Source organism: Bidens hawaiensis, unplaced genomic scaffold (assembly GCF_021521415.1).
Source record: "Bidens hawaiensis isolate Kalapana, Puna unplaced genomic scaffold, B.hawaiensis_p1.1 tig00018785_1, whole genome shotgun sequence".
Taxonomy (NCBI): domain Eukaryota; kingdom Viridiplantae; phylum Streptophyta; class Magnoliopsida; order Asterales; family Asteraceae; genus Bidens; species Bidens hawaiensis.
This window is the reverse complement of record NW_027492855.1, coordinates 38,915-58,332: the sequence shown is the minus strand read 5'-3', so window position 1 is coordinate 58,332 and position 19,418 is coordinate 38,915. Positions and strand designations below refer to the sequence as shown.

Sequence of the window (19,418 nt, the reverse complement as noted above, 5' to 3'; positions counted from 1 at the left end):
CATCCGTGCATAAAGCTAGAACTACATTTTTCTCCAGTTTTTTCAAACTTCTACAAAGATGGTTAGAGAAATTCCGGTAACCACAACCCCAGCTACTGGGGGGAATACCGGTAACACAGTTTTTACAAACACTACCCCGGTTACCCAAGCCGGGGCAAGTGAAGTAAATTTTACGAACACTACCCCAGTTACTCATGCTGGGGCAAGTGCAGTAAATGATCGCCTACTAGGATCCACGGATACCCAGGTTGAGAAACGAACACTCCCCCGCCAAACTCTCGATGAAGTCAAGGCATGGGCGGAGGCACGACAAAAGGAATTCCAGGCCGAGTTGAACGAACGCTTGCGTTCCGTACAACAGGCCGACGAATTCGAATACTGGGAGGATGACTCGGAGGAATTCGACTCCGACGCGAACCCTCGCCATAGGGCAAAAGGGAAGCGTAAGGAAATGGAATCCCAACCGAAAAGGCATTTTGGACAAGCCTTCAAACCAAAAAGCACAGGTGGAAGTCCACGAGATTTCTCCAAAACGTTCAGACCAAACATTGCAAATGCAGGAACGTCCAAGTTTGCAAGGGACATTGCGGAAGCAATCGCCCCAAAGAGTGCCAAACAAATGCCTAACATAGGCACATATGACGGTATATCTGATCCAGACGATCATTTGAACAGGTTCATAGCGGGGGCAACCGTCAGCAATTGGACGGAACCCACGTGGTGTTACATGTTCCAAATGACGCTTGTTGGGGCTGCTAGAGCTTGGTTTGATCGTCTACCGGTCAACCACATCTACGACTGGGCAGACTTCCAGCAGAAGTTTAGCCAACACTTCAGCCAGCAACGGAAGTATACCGAGGAGCAATGGACAATCCTCAAATGCATACGAGAAGAAGATGAATCTCTGCCAAACTTCATCACTCGCTTCAACTCAAAGAAGCTAAGTTTGGGCAATATCAGCGAAGATCTTGTTCGCGCTGCCTTCATCCAGGGCGCGCATGACCCAGAGCTCATCCGCACCCTAACGGGTAAAGATGGCATGCCATCCACATGGGATGCCATCATGACAGCAGCAAAACGCTATGCGGAAACGGAGAAACAACTGGGTAGAGATCTCCCACAGAGCACAAACCTCTACACTCAGAAGACGAGAGAAGACAATGTCCTCACCGCCCGACTAAATAAAAAGCGGAAGCTAGGCATTTGGCAGTCAAGGGTAAACTTTGACACCTCATCCGGCTTGCAACATCGATTGGGCGGAAGGGATAATGTACAGCCGCACCGGAACTCCAGATGGACGCCACTCACCAAAAGCGTCACTGAGATATTCGCCACTGAAGAGCTCCCGTGGCCAAAGCCTCCAATAATCCGACATCGTCACGATGCTGATCGGAGCAAATACTGTGACTTTCACAAGACAAAAAGCCACAACACTGAAGAATGCATAGACGTAAAAGACATGGTTGAAGCATTTGTCAGAGATGGGACGCTCGCGCACCTCGTGGCGCAATAAAGGCTGAGCAGGCGGGTGCGTGTAGAACCCCAGCTGGGGAAAACACGAATAAAAATTCCAGCTTCAATGTCGAGACTACATGCTGCGTAAAGAACGAGATCCCGAACCAGGTGCGTATCGGCTCGATGGCACTCCCATCCCAACAATATGGAGGGGAGCTTATTTACACAGTTTGCATGTAAATCAATTCCAATTTGTAAAGAAAAGGCCAAGAGCCACTTCTAATGGAAATGATTCTCTAGAACATCGAAGCTGATGATTTTACTTTTCTGAACACTAATATGACGATATTCACATTACGTGAAGTCGTTGCGTGGGAAGGCGGTTATACCAGCACAAACCCAATAATGTGAAAAAACCTTCACGCAGGTCAGTTGAAGGGGAAAGGTTCAGCACCCAAAAATGAAAAGTGCCGGTCTATCCGCACGAATCATAATGAGGAAACTGAACAATAACCTATCAACAACCGCGCGTCGAACGGTTAAACTATGCAACACTGGTGACGGCATTCACATTACGTGAAGTCGTTGCGTGGGAAGGCGGTCCTACCCGCACAAACCCAATAACGTGACAAACCTTCACGCAGGTCAGTTGAAGGGGAAGAGTTCAATTATCCCATTAAATGAAAGTGCCGGTCGATCCGCGTGAATCATGAAAGGAAACTGAACACTACCTATTGACAACCGCGCGTCGAACGGTTTAAAACAAAATTCTTAAAAGGATGAGGAAAACCTACACGCAGGTCAGATATGGGTAAAGTTTTGCCATCCTACCAAGTGCAAGTGACGGTTCTACCCGCACAATCACGAAAGAGGAAGCAAAACTTCACACCTATTATCAACCACGTTCAAAGGTTAACTTATCCTCAAAGGATGAGGAAAACCTACACGCAGGTCAGATATGGGTAAAGTTTTGCCATCCTACCAAGTGCAAGTGACGGTTCTACCCGCACAATCACGAAAGAGGAAGCAAAACTTCACACCTATTATCAACCACGTTCAAAGGTTAACTTATCCTCAAAGGATGAGGAAAACCTACACGCAGGTCAGATATGGGGAAAGTTTTGCCATCCTACTAAGTGCAAGTGACGGTTCTACCCGCACAATCACGAAAGGGGAAGCAAAACTTCACACCTATTATCAACCACGTTCAAAGGTTAACTTATCCTCAAAAGATGAGGAAAACCTACACGCAGGTCAGATGAAGGTTAAAGTTTAGCCATCCTACTAAGTGCAAGTGACGGTTCTACCCGCACAATCACGAAAGAGGAAGCAAAACTTTAACCCATTATCAACCACGTTCAACAGGTTAACTTATTCTACACTTGGAAAATTGCTAATTTAAACTAAGTATGCAAGTCATATAACGTTTATAAAGCAAGGAATCCAATGAATCAAGCGGTCTTAGCCGCGCAAAGATTTACATTTCATAAATATTCGTTACAAGAATGGCCGGGTAACTACCCGCCTACAAGAAAGTAAATCTGTACAAACTAAATCTATCCTAGCAGCGGGAAGGGATCTTCAGGATCAGGCTTCAGGGCCACTTCCACTTGGACCAGCGCCGTCAGTAGAGCGTGGCTGTTCAAGGTAAGCCTTAAGGATAAGTAGCCCGTCATCAGCAGCAGCAACTTCGTTTACCTTCTCCACCACCGGATGCGGGAAGGCGGCGTATTGGTTCACCGCTTGGTCATATGCAGCTTCGGTGTCCGCATCGAACAAAGGGAAGTTGGAAGGCGGGACGCCTTTCTCAACGAACCCTAGACCAAGTAGGAAGCCGGCCTTTTCCCCATCCTCATGAGAAGCGTTGAGGGCTGCGCTCATGGCATCATCGTAAGTAGTCTCTGAGAAGACCCGATGCACAACCTACAAAGAAAATACAAGTGTCAAAACACCTTTTCTATGTACAAAGGAAAGCGTGAAGACGTAAAGCCAAACATACCTGAGGCAACGCTTCTCGAAGAAGCCATTCCTTGGCAACCAGAGCTTCTTGGAGGGCGGCTTGAGCTTGGGTGCAGGCGCGTTCGGCTTCGCTTTTGTTAAGGTTGGCAAGTAGCACTTCCTTTGCAGCAGCCTCTTCAACGCCCTTAAGCTTCCGCTCGGTGTGATCAAGCACGCCCCTCTGGTCCAGGATCTCTTGAAGCTTCTTGGCATCCTCCATCGCCAAGGCATCATGAGCACATTGGAGAGCCTCCAGTTTGGCCTTGAGCTCCTCGTTCTCCACGCGTAAAGGCTCAGCAACGGCTTCAGCCTTGGTGGCCCTCTCGGTTGCGTTCCTCGCAGTCTCCTTAGCCAGCCGAAGCTGTTCGTTAACAGCTTGGGCAGCCTTGGAGCGGGCCTCGAGTCGCGCTTGAACCTCAACCTCGAGGGCCTTGAAGGCCTTCTCCTTCTCCGCAGCAGCTGCGGCCAACTTTTGGTTCTCCTCCCGAAGAGCCCGCGCTTGAGATACTTCCTTGGCGCGAGCTGCTTTTAACTTGTCGTTTTCACGACAAAGCAGCTCGACGCGCGGCTGCATCCGGGCCTGGAGAACCCGAAGCTCATTGGTTAGCCTACCCTCCTGGTAGCTAGCCATGGCTTCCCCCAAAGCACCATGGGGAGCAGCGTGGCGAGCCCATTCCACGCACTCCACAGGGGTACGAAGGGTTGTTCCTCGGCGTATGTTCCATCGCGGAACATACACTTCATTGGAATCCGACACTGCAAAAAACAAAAAAGCAGTTAGGAAAAGATGATAAAAAATAAAAGTAAAAAAGGGCCAAAGGAACCCTACGCACCTGTAGGGTCTATAACAGGCCGATAGCCGCCGAACCCATCACCTGAACCCAAAGGAAACCCATCCAAAAGGTCAGGCAGATGGGAAGGTGGCAAAGATTGGCGAGTACTCCCATGCGTACCTGATGGGCCGGCCGTCGGTGCCGGTGGCGGGGGCATGGTGGCAGCCGCCGCAGTTGTGACATCTGCCCCAATCCGACCCGACCCAGGTACCCGTTTCTCTGACCCGATCTCTTTCTTTTATGATTTAATATTTATTTATACTTATATTTTACTTTTAATAATAATAATATATTTTCCTTCCCGCCTCTTTCTCTCTTTTTCTTTCCGCCGTCCCGTCCCTCTTCTCTCTTTCCGCCTTCTTTTCCCTCTTGTCGCCGTCCCGCCCTTACGCCTTGTTTCCCTCTTTTTCTTCTAACTCTTTGCTTGTCCTTTGTTCCTTCCCGCCTAAGGTTGTCTGCGCAGCTCCACGCGCCAGACCCCTTACAAGGAAGCCTGCGTGAAGACCATCTGTTCCTGCGATACGCGAGACGAACTCTTCTCGCAGCGCGCTAAGAATTTTAATTCTTCTCGCAGCGCGCTAAGAACGGTAGTTCTTCCCGCGACGCGCTAAGGATTGTAGTTCTTCTCGCAGCGCGCTAAGAATCGTAGTTCATCCCTCGACGCGCGAAGAATTATAGTTCTTCCCGCGGCGCGCTAGGAATTTTAGTTCCTCCCGCGGCGCGCTAAGAAATGTGATTCTTCCCGCGGCGCGCTTAGAAATGTAGTTCTTTCCGCGACGCGTTAAGGTTGGTTCTGTCTGCCTTCGCGCTCGCGCTCTCTTGACCTTCTGTGTCTGCCTTCGCGCTCGAGCTTTCTCGCGCTAAACCCTTTGAGTTTTCTTCTGTTTAAATCTAGCCGTTTGCTTTCGTGTTGTCTTATCTTTTGTGCTGTTGACCTAATCTGCTTTATGTCTGAAAAGTTACTTTCGGCGCAGCATGCGCACCAACCCCATTGGTTGGCAGAAAAAGTGACTGACATTATCTTTTGAGATCTGCTTTTTCCATGCCTGACCTGTACCTTTATCTGAACCGCCCATGCTTTTTACTGTTCCCTGTCAGCTTTATCTTGCCCCCTGCAGCTGCCATATCTTTTGATATCTTTTGCTTTTGGAATCTTTTGCTTTTTGAGATCTTTTCCCCTTTTTCTAGGGATTGTGTTCCCTAGGGTTTCCCTATAAATAATAGTATTATTTTTCCTAACACTACACACACAAACACTTAATCCCTCCTGTTCTCTCTCTTCCTTTGCTCTCTGCCGATTGTCCTTCTGCCGCCTCCTCTCTTGCCTCCGTTCTCTCCCCTCTTCTGCCCAGATTTTCGGTAATATATATATATTACATAATAATTTACTTATGCAAACTTATAATCAAGACTTAAAACAATAATCTTATTTATAGGTTAACTTGTGCTTGTTTAAAGTTGGTTCTTGCTTTATCTTACACCGCATCGTTTATCAAGTGAGTAATCTCGTACCTAATCCCTTTTTGGCTTTTAATGTTTTGGGATGTTCATGTGTTCATACAAACTTAGAGTCTTAAACTTGTTTATGAACTTTAGTCGCGCAGTATCCCATGTGTTGAGGACGTAGACTTGGCTGTTTATTTGTATGTGTGGATCATTAACCGTCTTGTCGGTCTATTCCGCAGTTCTCATGGTACCATTAGATGAACACGGGAGAACTATCGTTTATGATTTTCTCTTTTGTTTACACTTGCACAGTCTTTCTTGTTTGTGAGCTCAATTGTGAGCACTGGTAGTCTATGAATCTTAGAGTTGGTCCCGATCAGATTACACCCTTGTTGAAAACCAGACATACACATGTTGCGCGCAGATTTATGGTTATCTATGTATTGTATTAAACTTGATTTCTCACCAACACGCAAGTGTTTGACGTTTTATTTTAACACATGTTCAGGTTTGCAGTAGCTGTTTTGGAGCTTGTGGACACGTAGGAAGTTTTCTTTATTTTTGACCTAGATTAAAATGTATCAAGACAAGTTATTGCTGTTCGAATATTATGATTTATAATATATTGATTTATGATGATTTATGTTATCTTATTTTTACTTTGGGCGTGCGCGAATGAATGTATTTATTAAATATTGACACCCAATAGTGTCACGAGTAATGAAACAATATGTGGCGCCCCGATGTATAATCCGCCTTTGGTCGGGGTGTTACAGCAGTCGCGGCCGTAGAATCCGCAGCAATCGTAACCGCCGGCTCGGTGAAAGATGCTGTAAAAATCGCACTTACCACCGGCGGTGACGTCATCTCGGCTGGAACAGTCGGCTCAAGGGACTGAGCAACTGATCCAGCGGAAACAGGCGCAGGCGCCTGGGTCGTCGCCTCAGATAGGCTGACCGAGCCTACCGTCATCGGCGGAGAGGTACTCCTCTGGGCTCCACCCTGGAATGCGTCAACATCCACACCTGCGTAAAGAAGAAAAGTGTTAAAAGACTTGGAAGATTAAACTACGAAGATAAAAGCCAAGAGTTGTACTTACGGGTTTTCTTGAGCTTGAACGTACGGACGGGCGGGGACGAACCCGATGGAGCCGGTCTCTTGATGCCGGTCACCGTCGTCGCCATTGGTTCTCCGGAGGTAACAGTCGTAGCCTCCGGAACAGTGGTCTTCTCACCACCGGGGTTCCCCGCCACCTCTTCACTACCTGACTCAGTGTCAGATAGGAGCACTGGATCGGCTGTGAAGGCCGCCTTCTCCTTCCCTTTCCCGCCGGCAGCCCTCTTCTTCCGCACTAACGGAGGACCATCTGCGGATTCCTCAGAAGAAGACAGGATGTCAGGAATTCCAGCAGCGGGTACAGCACTGAGGGGTGGAGGAGAGAATAACGCCTTACCTGGCCGCCGGTGGCTCAGGATCTCGTGGCCCAGCGGATAGACCTCCACAAACCGATCCGCTGTTTGCTCCAGGATGGGCAACTCGTTCTCGTCAAGAGCACGAGTACCCACCCGCACGGGACCGTCAGCTTCCCGCGGGTACAGGAGCGACTCCAAATTGTTCCCCTCTGAAAGAAAAGAAACAGTTAGAAGACAAACTCATATCAGCAAGAAAGACAAGACATACCATAAGGAGTAGAGTTCAAACCGTATTCGAGAAGGATGGGAACCTGAGACGCCTCCTTCCATACCCGGCTCATCCCCAGCATCACCATCCCGGACTCCGCAAACCGGTAAACCGGAGATTGGACCCGGGATATCTTCGCAAACCATTCCGCCTCCTGGTAGCTGGAAGCATGAAGGCTCGGAAGCGCTTGCCCCTTCTTAAACTTCATGGCAATGGGGATGGCACGGGCAGAAACGTAGAAGAACTCCCGCTTCCACGATCGGAGACTGCGCTCGGTCACGCAGATCTTCAAACCCTTAATACGGGTTGTCAGGGTGTACCACCCCTGGATGCACCTCCAAGTATAGAAGGTCATCAGGCGGTCCACATAGGGCTCAATACCCAGAATCCGGCACACCCACTCGAAGTGCCGGATCTTGGCAATCGCCATCGGATGCAACTCGGTTAGGTGCACACCGTGCCTCTCCAGGACACGGTACACAAACTTTGTCAATGGGAACCTAAGGTTCCCATAAACAAAGAATGCAGCATATACCCCGATCTTGCCACTGGGGGCATCGTACACAGTCTGGTGGGGTTCAGGAAACTCAGGCTCAAGAGACTCGAGCATGAATTTCCTGACGACATACTGGTACTGATCGACAGGTAGAGCACACTGGCACTCGCCAGCAGTACTCCTATCGTCGGCTACAGCTTCAGCATCATGGGAAGACATATTGCAGAGGAAGAAGAAAACGATTTCGGGAAAATGCTTGCCTGAAAAGGAGAGTATTTGCCGGAAATCACTAAGAAGAAGAGAAGGGTGAAAGTGTGGATTACAAAGAACCCTCTCCCCCTTTATATAGTAATCGCAATTAATGCGGTGAATTTAATGCGGAGGAGAGAGAAATCGAAGGTGCAATGAAACTATGACACGTGGCAAAAAGCAAGCTGGCAACAGCTGTTGACAGGACGCGTACCATTAATTTCGCGGCCACGCGCCCGAATAATCGCGCTCACGCGCCTGAAAAGCGTCTGGAATGACCATGTACTGTCACGTCACCATAACTTCCTGCACGTCCTGACACAGTCAGAAGAAACCGTCGCACGACGTTTCAGAGATTTGGACTGTTCCTATCTTTCCACCAACCTTTCGAATTTCAAAATTCAAATTTTGAAAATATTAAAAAGTAAGCGGGAAAATACCCCTTACCTTGGCAAACAAGTAACCGTAAGACGGATGCGGGTACAGTGTAAAGGCAAAACCCTTCACGTACCTAGCACCCGCAGGGAATTGAAGCCAAGAAAAACCTTGGCAAACAAGTAACCGTAAGACGGATGCGGGTACAGTGTAAAGGCAAAACCCTTCACGTACCTAGCACCCGCAGGGAATTGAAGCCAAGAAAAACCTTGGCAAACAAGTAACCGTAAGACGGATGCGGGTACAGTGTAAAGGCAAAACCCTTCACATACCTAGCACCCGCAGGGAATTGAAGCCAAGTAAATTTTGGCGAACAAGTAACCGTAAGACGGATGCGGGTACAGTGTAAAGGCAAAACCCTTCACATACCTAGCACCCGCAGGGAATTGAAGCCAAATATTCCTCGGCAACCAAGTAACTATAAGACGTGTGCGGGTACAGTGTAAAGGCAAAACCCTTCACATACCTAGCACCCGCAAGGAATTGACGCCAGGAATACCTTGGAAGTAAAGTAACCGTAAGACGAGCGCTGGTACAGTGTTAAGGCAAAACCCTTCACATACCTAGCGCTCCGCTGGGAATTGAAACCAAGAAGGATCTTCTGGGCAATGCTTGCGGAAACGGAAATAACGTCCCCGCATAGCGGGAACGTCGAGAACTACGTTGTTTGAAGCTCCAGGATGGAATTGGTGGTTTTAACATAATTGATCACTATGTTCAAAACTACCAAAACCTCATGGAGAGTCCACACAAGTGGGACTCAACGCTCCTGACTTGCGAGGAGGTTACAGACCTACCCGCATCATACCCAAAGACCAAGCAGGAAACTCGGGAATTTCTGCAAGTGACAAGGACTTCCGCGGGAAGAATCCCCATGGAAAACCTTAAAAAACCCTTTTCAAAACCCTTTGCTTAAGTCCAAAAGTTCACCTCACTTTATTAAACACGCATGAGAAGAACATTGGACTGGGGGGACTTGAAGAGGTAGGTCCCAGCAGAGCCCAGTTGGACCCGCAAGACTCACCTTAAACAGGGACGTCTGCGCAGAAACCAACTGGATCCGCAGGACCAACCATGCTCAGAGACGTGACGTCCTTACGCGCAGTACGCAAGCTGGTCCCGCAGGAAATGCCTCCCAATGGTGAAGGACTCCGCCTGTCCCCGCAGCCTCGGATACAAGCCATTAGGGAAGGCCACCCGCGCAGCAAGGCTACACGCACAAGGCACTTAGCTCTCAATCGTTCAGTGTCACCTGAAGGAATGAGCGAAGCCGGGAACAATCCCGCACAAGGGCGGGAGGGGGAATACTCCCGCCCAAATAAGCCAGTCCGTACGATACGGGAAGATCTTCTGTACTGTACCTGACGAGGTATGGGAAAAAGATCTGACTAAAGATACGACAGCTTATAGACAACAGTATGGCGAGCAGCATGCTCCTACACTGTATGTCACTATTAGCCGCTGCCTACTCACCAACTCTTGTCATACCACGTGCGTAGCTGGCAGTTGGTGGAAAAGGAATAGTATACAGCAGGCCTGGTCGCTATCAGCCGCTACCTACCCACCAACTACCAGCAGGGCACGTGCGTAGACTACTGTTGGTGGAACAGGAACACTGTTGCAGCCGGCCATACCTCCTTGGAAACCTACCTTCGGCTATAAATACCACAAATGGTATGACCATCTCATCTTATCATATCTTATTACATTATCATCATATTATACCTGATATCTGCTCTAGCAATCTCTTGATATACTTTTATATTTAAAGAGCAATCTAGTCTGATTCTCACGCCGGAGGGTGGTCACAAGGAGGAACCCCCCCCTTCTCAGTGACGAGCTCACGGTGTCTGTTTTGCAGGTTATCAGAAGAACCATCTTCTCAGGGTCCAACCCCTCGTGGGAAACATCTATCTAACCCCCAGGTTACCAGTAATCTGTCCGGGGTCCGGTTAGTGTTTCTTCACCTTGGTAATGATGGAGGGCTACAAAATAGGTGACTTGCGTAATGTGGCGCCCAGCCAGCAAATAGTGGGTTTTTTTGAGAGGTGTAATGGTATGTAGCCTATATATAATAATAATAATAAACAAACAACACACTCCGGGTACAAATACCTATCGCCCCCTTCCCCCACCCTTATCGCCCCATTTGTTGCCGGGTGGGTGGGGGGGGGGGGTTGATCCTTGTCAAAATCGTCGCCTATCAATTGTCACCCATTGCGGACGTCTTAATATTCTTTATCTTTTTCATTATTATAATGATAAATATTCGATCTGTTTCATGCAATTAAACAATTCCACTTCACCACAGCATTTCTGGTTCGAAAAAACGTCATTAAAAAAAACAAATCTATTAAAATTAATAGAAAGTGTGATGGTTTCCTATTTCCCCGCCAGATTGTCATCATTTTAGGTAATTCCGTTTCTTCTCGCCGTCGATGTATCACCGGAATCATAGGCAATGGTTTCCCTTCAATCATAATAATAATAATAATAATAATAATCCTTCTTCAAAACCAAAACCACCATGATCCTTTTATTAATCCCACCGTCATCTCCAATTCCCAAATTCAAACCCATCAACCCGACCCGGTTCACTCTCACCAAACCCACCCGTCTCAAACTCACTCCAATCCAATGCACCAATTCAATCAAACCCTACATCCAATCCGAATGGAAACCCATCCTCACCGGCTGGCTCTGCAGCGCCGTCTCCGTCTACTCCTTATCCAGACTCGTCCCAAAAGTCGGCAAACTCTCCGCCGTCACCACCGTCCAACACCTCCGCCGTGAGGGTTTGGTCATCGGGGGTTTGCTTTTGGTCCGACTGCTGTCCAATTACCTCCAGCAGTCGTTGATTTGGGAAGCCGCAATGTGGGCCGTGTATCGGGTGAGGGTTAGTGTGTTTGAGAGGGTGTTGCAGAGGGAGTTGGGGTTCTTTGAAGGCGGCTCCGGGATGTCGGTTGGGGATGTGGCTTATAGGATCACTGCTGAGGCTTCTGATGTTGCTGATACTGTCTTTGCTCTTTTGAATGTTGGTACTTTGTTCAAAAGTTTTTTGATGTTTGTGTGGCGGTAAATGAGCAGAGTTCAGCTCGGGCTCGGCTGGTTTAGCTGTACGAGTTGAAATACTGAGCTCAAGCCAGCTCGAGGACTCGTTTATTTATTTATTTTACATGTATTAATATATAAAATAACACACAAAAAAATATATATTTTTTAAACATACTAGTAATGCAGTGTTTATAAACTACAGGGCTCATAAAGCAGTAAGCAAAATAACATTTTTGTTTAAAATAATTATATTATCCAAATTTTTATAAAACTTGGACAAGCCGAGCCAAGCTGACCTGTAATGAACAGGATGTTCAATGAAATGTTTGGAGGGAGCTGTAATTTACTAAATGAACGGGAATGAGCACAATTCTTTGTTTACTTAATTAAACAAACAAACATGAACACCCATTTATTTATGTCCATTTGTTTGAATATTCCAAATTCATCTCTTACTAAAACCCTTTGCTTAGATTCTTTTGTTTGCTTATGAAATGTTAGATGTAATAATGATTGGTAATTTAGACTTTAAGTTGGATATTCACGTTCTCTTTTAATTGGTATTTGTTTATGTATGTTTGTGTTCGTTTATGTTTGCTTAGATATGTATCTATAAATGCGTACTTTATTTTTATATATGCTACTTGTTTTGCATAATAACGTGTCAAAAAAGATTCTGAGTGTGGCACATATACTGCTCTAAATATCTTTTTGAGCTGTTCTTGTATCTGTATGCAGACAGTTGTACCCAGTTCACTGCAGTTATTAGCAATGGCGACTCAGATGATGGTTATCAGCCCTGTTCTTTCGTTGGTCTCTGCCTTGGTAAGCAGAATCTTCTCTTTGTTTGTTGTTACAAAGTTTTAATCTTTATAAGTTTATATTAATAGTTTTCATTACATCTTGTATTTACTCATTTCATAAAATAAATAAAATAATCGATTTTGACCTATTTGGCGTGTTCAACCCGTCTCCTTTTAAGTTGGTATTTTGTAAATGTGCAGAAGCTTTTCTTTGTTAGTTACAAAATTTAATCTTTTTTTAATAGTTTTCAGCTTGTCAAGTATGATTACAGTATTGCTTCATTTAATAATATTCTCATTCTTTTTACTAAAATGATATAGTAGGTTTAATGCATTAGAATACACATGATCGGTATTGACCTGTTAGACATGTTCAACTCGTTTCCTATTAAGTCAGTTTTTTTAATTTGCCCATTTAACCACTTGTCGAGTTGTCGAGTGAAAGTTAAAACATGCGCAATTCGACTCGTTAATATGTAAATGGATCAAAATTGCCACTTCTACTCCTGACCTGGTTTGGTTTTCAACTGAATAAATTTTTAATATTTTTTATATACCATCACTTTTTATTGGATTGTGTCATTGGGCTACATGCCTAAATGATAAAACTTAAATAACCATTATTTGCATAATTTTGTTAACTTTTCTATACTATTATATGTTTTTGTTTTTTAAGTTCTTTGGTAATAAGTTTAATATTTATAGGTGATTTCTTTAATGGCAATGGTAAGTGCATATTTTGGTGAAGAGCTTCGCGAAGTATCAAATAAAGCAAATTTAAGTATTGCTGCTCTTTCAGCTTATTTAAATGAGGTATGCTTCATGAACCCGTAACCTCTTGAATATTGATCTAAACTTATTTTGTTTATTATTAATTGCAAGTGTTGTTGTGATTCAGGTCCTGCCAGCTGTTCTATTTGTGAAGGCAAACAACGCTGAATACAACGAGTGTATGAGATTCAGTAGACTTGCACATGATGACTTATATAAACGATTAAATAAAAAAAGAATGAAGACATTGGTCCCACAAATAGTGCAATTAACTCTATTCGCGGTGCTACTTGCAATCTTTATTGGCTCGTCGGTAGCTGCAACTGATTTTTCAACTGTAATTTCATTCATAACTTCATTGGTTCTCTTAATTGAACCAATTCAGGTAATAATCTAACTTATTAATTTCATAATTTACTTTCGTTACTTTGTAAATTCATTATTCTGAATTTAAAAAATACACAGGATGTGGGGAAAGCGTACAATGAGCTAAAACAAGGAGAGCCTGCTATTGAACGCTTGTTTCAACTATCAAGTTTTAAACCAAAGGTTAATATTATCAAACTTTACATGCTTAACTTAGTTAATAAAAGAGAAAACTGCACAAAATATAAACTCAATGACAAACTTACATTTGGTGTATTAAAAAAAATAAAAGTTGATGTAACGTATTATTTGTCATTTTGGTGTATATGTATATATGCCGTGTGAAATCTCTAGTTCTAGATATAAGTATACATAAAAATATCAGCTCGTGAAATAAATAAACTTTTATATAAAAAGATAAGGTTTGAAATAAATAAGTTTAAAATTTTCTTTTCACATGCCATGTGGCTTCAATAGTTCTAAATATGAATCTTTATAAAAATATCAGTTTTTGAAATAAATAAGTGTTTGTATTTCTTTCCACATAAGCATTTTTTTGCATATGTGGCATCTGATGGCATCAACAAGTGCCACATCAGCAGTTCCAGTTTACAGTTAAATCAGTTAACTTATTCGTTAATAAATGTGTATTTCATGTGCACAGGTAATCAAGGAAATAAATGAAGTTCATGTAGAGTCTGTTGCAGGAGAAGTAAAATTCTGTAAAGTATCGTTTGGATATGGGGATAGTATGCCTCTTATTTTAAACAATTTGGATTTTTATATAAAAGCTGGGGAAACAGTTGCTCTCGTGGGGCCCTCGGGTGGAGGAAAAACAACCCTTGTAAAGTTACTTCTTCGCCTATATGATCCTTTATCTGGTAAGCCATCTACAAGGTCGAAATTAACAAAAGTCAACAGTTAAAGCCTTAAAGGTCACACTTTTTATGTCTTGTGTCTTTAACATGTTAAAACCGTTACACTAGAAACTCCTAAATAAATTAAATCCAAAACTGTTATAATTATAATTGAAATAAGATGATTGTCAATGGATTAATTCAGGTTACTTTTTTTATGCATCAAATTTTCTGAAGCATTTATAAGTAGCTTGTAAACGGACCGAGCGAATGCGAATGGAGCATGTTCGTGTTCGTTTAACTTTAATAAAACAAACGATCGAATACAAACAACCAAACGAACATTAATCAACGTGTTTTTGTTAACTTATCTTTGTTAGTTAATATAAATAAACGAATTTCACGTCGAACGATTCACTGGACGTTTGGTTTGTTTACAGGCCTGTTTATAAGCCAAAAATTATTATTTGTCAAATAATATTATTTTTTGTTTAACCCATTTTGGCATGTTACTAGATACCCATCTTTTGCCATCTTCAATTAGTACCCTAAAAAAACTAATTATCTTTCGTTTTTTATATTTTTGCTGACTATTAAGTATTCTTTTTTAACAGGTGATATTCTCATTGATAATCATAGCATTCAAACTATATCTTTGGAAAGCTTAAGGACACATGTCGGGCTCGTCACTCAAGATACAGTAAGCCCCCAAATAAAATAATGGTTTATTGGCAATTTGAAATGTATTTTAAAAAATATAATGAACATAAAAATACAATTTTTTTAGTGTTTTTATTATATTCTGTTGTTATCGACCCGTATGAATAATAGCATAATTAACTTAGTAATGTGAAATTAATATAAACATGTGTAGTTTTGGGTTTTCTAACAAATGAATTGTGATTTAGACACTTTTTTCAGGGACAATTGCTGAAAACATTGGATACAGAGATCTGTTGACTAAAATTGATATGGAAAAAGTCAAACATGCAGCACAAATTGCAAATGCAGATGAATTCATTGAAACGCTATCCGAAGGATATGCAACAAATATTGGACCTAGAGGCTCACTCTTAAGTGGTGGTCAAAGGCAAAGGTACCATACTTAACATTCGGCTTCGGCCTAAATATACAATACATGTTTTGTTATTAAATAAATTTTATTATATGAATGCATGCAGATTGGCTATTGCAAGAGCTCTATATCAAAATCCTTCCATTTTGGTTTTAGATGAAGCAACTTCAGCCCTTGATACGCGGTCCGAGATGTTAGTTCAACAAGCTTTGCAACGATTAATGAAAGATAGAACAGTAAGAACAACTATTAATTTATTAAATAATAATAATATTGCTATTATTATCATTATTATATTTTCATATTTTGTTATTGTAGGTTATTGTTATTGCACATCGTTTGGAAACCGTTTTAATGGCAGAACGGATTTTTCTTCTAAATGAAGGAAAAGTAGAAGAGATTTCTCGTTCGTCTCTTCAAGATGGTCTGCATGACTCGTTGGCTTCAAGTGGGCTTGTGATTTAGATAGTGTTTTGTACTTTTTTCATGACTCATTGGCTTCAAGTGGACTTGCATTTTTGTTATAAGTTTTTGGTTGACAAGTTTTGGTTATAAAATGGGTATCAACTATACATATTCATGTACATATTGGTCTACATTGCTTAAATATCAAAAGAGAAAAGACAAGAAAAACAAGAATTTGTATCCCAACTTTTAATCTGTTTCGTTTTTCGGTTTCGACCGAAAGAGTTTCAAACCTGAAGTCTGGATGGATTTTAGTTTGATAATGCCAACTTTAAATTTAATTTGGTTTTAACCATAAGTTTCAGACTGAGAGCAACATGAACAGATGAACATACTTGGTTGATAAAATGTCCTCTTTGATAATTTAGCATACTTTTATCATGTCAATAACTTTTAGATATATTTGTACTACATAATATTAAATCATTCTTGGTGACAATAGTTTGAGCCTTTTTAACGTTATAATCGACTACGTTTTGTATAAAATTGTTTTTCTGGTAATTTTTGTATCAAATTCATGTTTTAAATAGTGTTTATGGTTTTACAAGATTGTGTGTCAAATCAGATTCGGGGAGTCGTTGTATGGTATGTCTTCCCGGCATCATAACTCTTTCACGACAACTCCAAATGAGTTGGGTCCACTTCTGGAACTTAAGTTTAAGAGTTAAGAATATAACTCAATTGGTCTTGCTTGAATTAAATCTATATTGTTAAAGTTCCATGCCAACACTTTTCGTGATACAATTTGATGAATTGTTTGTACCTAAATGTAGTAAATGATTTATTGTGATCATTATATGCATGATAAAAAAAAGTATACAAATTGTTTACTTAAGTCATTCACACTACTGTGTGAATTTTACATAATTTATATTTATAGTATACTAGGTCAACAAAATCAGCCTTTGCATGCTAAAATTTGTCTCGTCAATTGTATGAACAGAATTTGAGTTACATGATAAAGGCTATCACTAACGAGTCATCGGGTTAAGTTGTGTATTGTGTGTGGGTCTTTACGTGAGTCGTAGGATCATGTGTTGTTGAACACACTCTCATAGTTAAACACTTGTACTAGGTATCGGTTAACGAGTCAAGTTCATCCTTTTGCTTTTCGTGGGAAAATCATTTTTGCAAGCGTCAACAGGACTTATTACCAGGATTCCCGCGTGGCATATGCACTCGTTTATTTTCTCATGTACTTCGACCTTTCGGTTAGTTCACTTAATTGCAAAGGTGAGTAATCACACCCCTTTTTCATCTTTTATTTTGGGGGTAACATGCATACCACTATTTCAACTGTTTATGTTAAACGAGTCCTCAACCGCAATTCTATTTACATGTGTCATGTGCATTGCACAGTTAATTATTTATGTGCTACTTGTCTATGTGTTTATTTGTTTATTGCTTTGGCAGTTGGACTACCCCATCCTCATCCTCATCCTCATCCTCATTAGTATGATTACACGATCGTCCGAGTAACTTGACTTTCTGTTAAGGGAAAAGACATACTTTTTATATTTGTCCGAGTAACCATTGACTGTGTTCTAGAGTCATGGCCAAAAGACACACTATTTGTTTACTTGCACGCAGTCCATGTAACCATTGATCGTGTTCGAGAGTCATGGCCAAAAGACACCTCATTTGTTAAATTAATTGTTGCTTTACCGCATCCGCAATAGAATTGTCTTTTATATTATTATATTAATTAAACTTGTGTTTTCTCACTCAACTTTATGTTGATCAAATTTATTTTAACGTGTGTTACAGATTGATAAGCGGAGACTTAGACACTTTAAAAGACAACTTAGATTGGCTTTAGCTTTTTTATTATCAAATCATATTGTATTTGAATTGTTTTATATTTATTGTAATGTGTATTTGAGTAATCTAAGAGCGCACTTTTAAGAGTTTTACAACTTATAAAACATATAATACAACATTAAATAGAGGTTTGCAAACATAAAATATGGTTAAACAATTTAGTTTCAAAATATACTTACAATAATAGTCCTTCTATTTTAATCAATTTTTGTAAACTTATTATATAGTTACACATTTACCCCTTCTTCTAAACCAACTACCCCAACGATTTTTTAACGTCCGTAACTTTTTCACACTTTAATAATTTTTATAAAAAATATATATACCATAAAAACAAACATTTTATTCTCTTTAATTTGACTATGGTATTGATGTATTTTTTATTTTAAAATGTTAACATATTACGTGATTACCAGTAATGGCCAACAATAAATCGGGCTAGGTGAGCTTGGGTCATGTGTCAGACAGGATTAAGGTCAGAACGAGTTGATACGATAAAAATAATTTGGTTCAGGTCAGGTTGGTACGATTTTCAAGTTGAAAGTGGTCAAGTCATAACCCGATCGAGTTTGAATGATGTCATGTCAGAACGAGATTCAACTTAAAATAGGTTGGTTTAATAAATGAATTAATTGAAGTTGTATATTTCAATTTTGCTTCTTGATTTTTGACACTGGTTACGTGCATTCAGGCATTAGTTACGCGGATGACATTATTCACACGTACCACGACCGATAAACGCGTGTATGGTGTCACGTAACGAGCGTAACACAACCGGTTACGCGTTCGATTATGTTCGTGCATGCACCCCGCGGGTACCCGTCTATTTGTTAATAAATTAAATAGTTATTGTCACTTAATGTTAATGCATTTTGAGCTACTGAACAATCAACGTCACGCCTTAACATATTCCGCCATAGATTAGGGTGTGTCGGTCCACTACGAATGGTCTTATGCACATAATATGTATGCATTGAATCATTTTATCATTATATATTATGACTGTCATTATACATCACAATTTGAAAAAAAAAACAAAAAAACTCCAAAATTACTAAAATTACGCTTATATAAAATTGTAGGTTTGCACTTTTTGTAACATTTATATTTTATACTAACTAGCGTTAAAAACTTCACATCCTATTTTGAAAATGACACTTTTATCCTCATCCCTAAATGGCCCACATTCACAATTGGTTTCCTTTTCGTTCTTTTTAATTCTTTTTCTTTCTTTCACATTTATTTATTTTATTGTATATTTTAGTTATTTACTTATATTACTTTTTAATTTTCAAAACAATACTAGGGGGTGTTTGGGTTTCCTTATTTTTACCTCCTTATTATTTATTCACCTTTATAGATGAAAACTAGCTTTTATCATTCGTGTTGCGGGGGTTGTTTTATATTGTTTGTTTTAATATTTATTTATTTTTTGAATTTATATTTTTTTATTGTATGAAAGTTAATAATATAATTATGGTTTGATGATAAATTGTGTCACAAATAAATGAGATCTTATAACCCGGTTTAAAAACTATATAGTTTGATGAGACCCAAGACCCATTTTTTTTACTATAAAATTGGTTTTAATTATAAATAATATTTATGAAAGTT

The 19,418-nt window shown here is 41.3% G+C and overlaps 1 protein-coding gene across 1 annotated transcript; it reads left to right on the top strand.

Annotated features, from left to right (window-relative positions):
- Positions 1-10,987: 10,987 nt before the first annotated feature.
- Positions 10,988-16,132, top strand: LOC143557055 (ABC transporter B family member 29, chloroplastic-like). Its single transcript, XM_077046223.1, has 10 exons — positions 10,988-11,626; positions 12,385-12,471; positions 13,155-13,262; positions 13,348-13,605; positions 13,686-13,769; positions 14,251-14,467; positions 15,058-15,143; positions 15,352-15,539; positions 15,625-15,754; positions 15,837-16,132. The coding sequence occupies exons 1-10, from the start codon at positions 11,120-11,122 to the stop codon at positions 15,981-15,983; spliced, it is 1,812 nt and encodes a 603-aa protein (XP_076902338.1). The 5' UTR covers positions 10,988-11,119; the 3' UTR covers positions 15,984-16,132.
- The last annotated feature ends 3,286 nt before the right edge of the window (positions 16,133-19,418 follow it).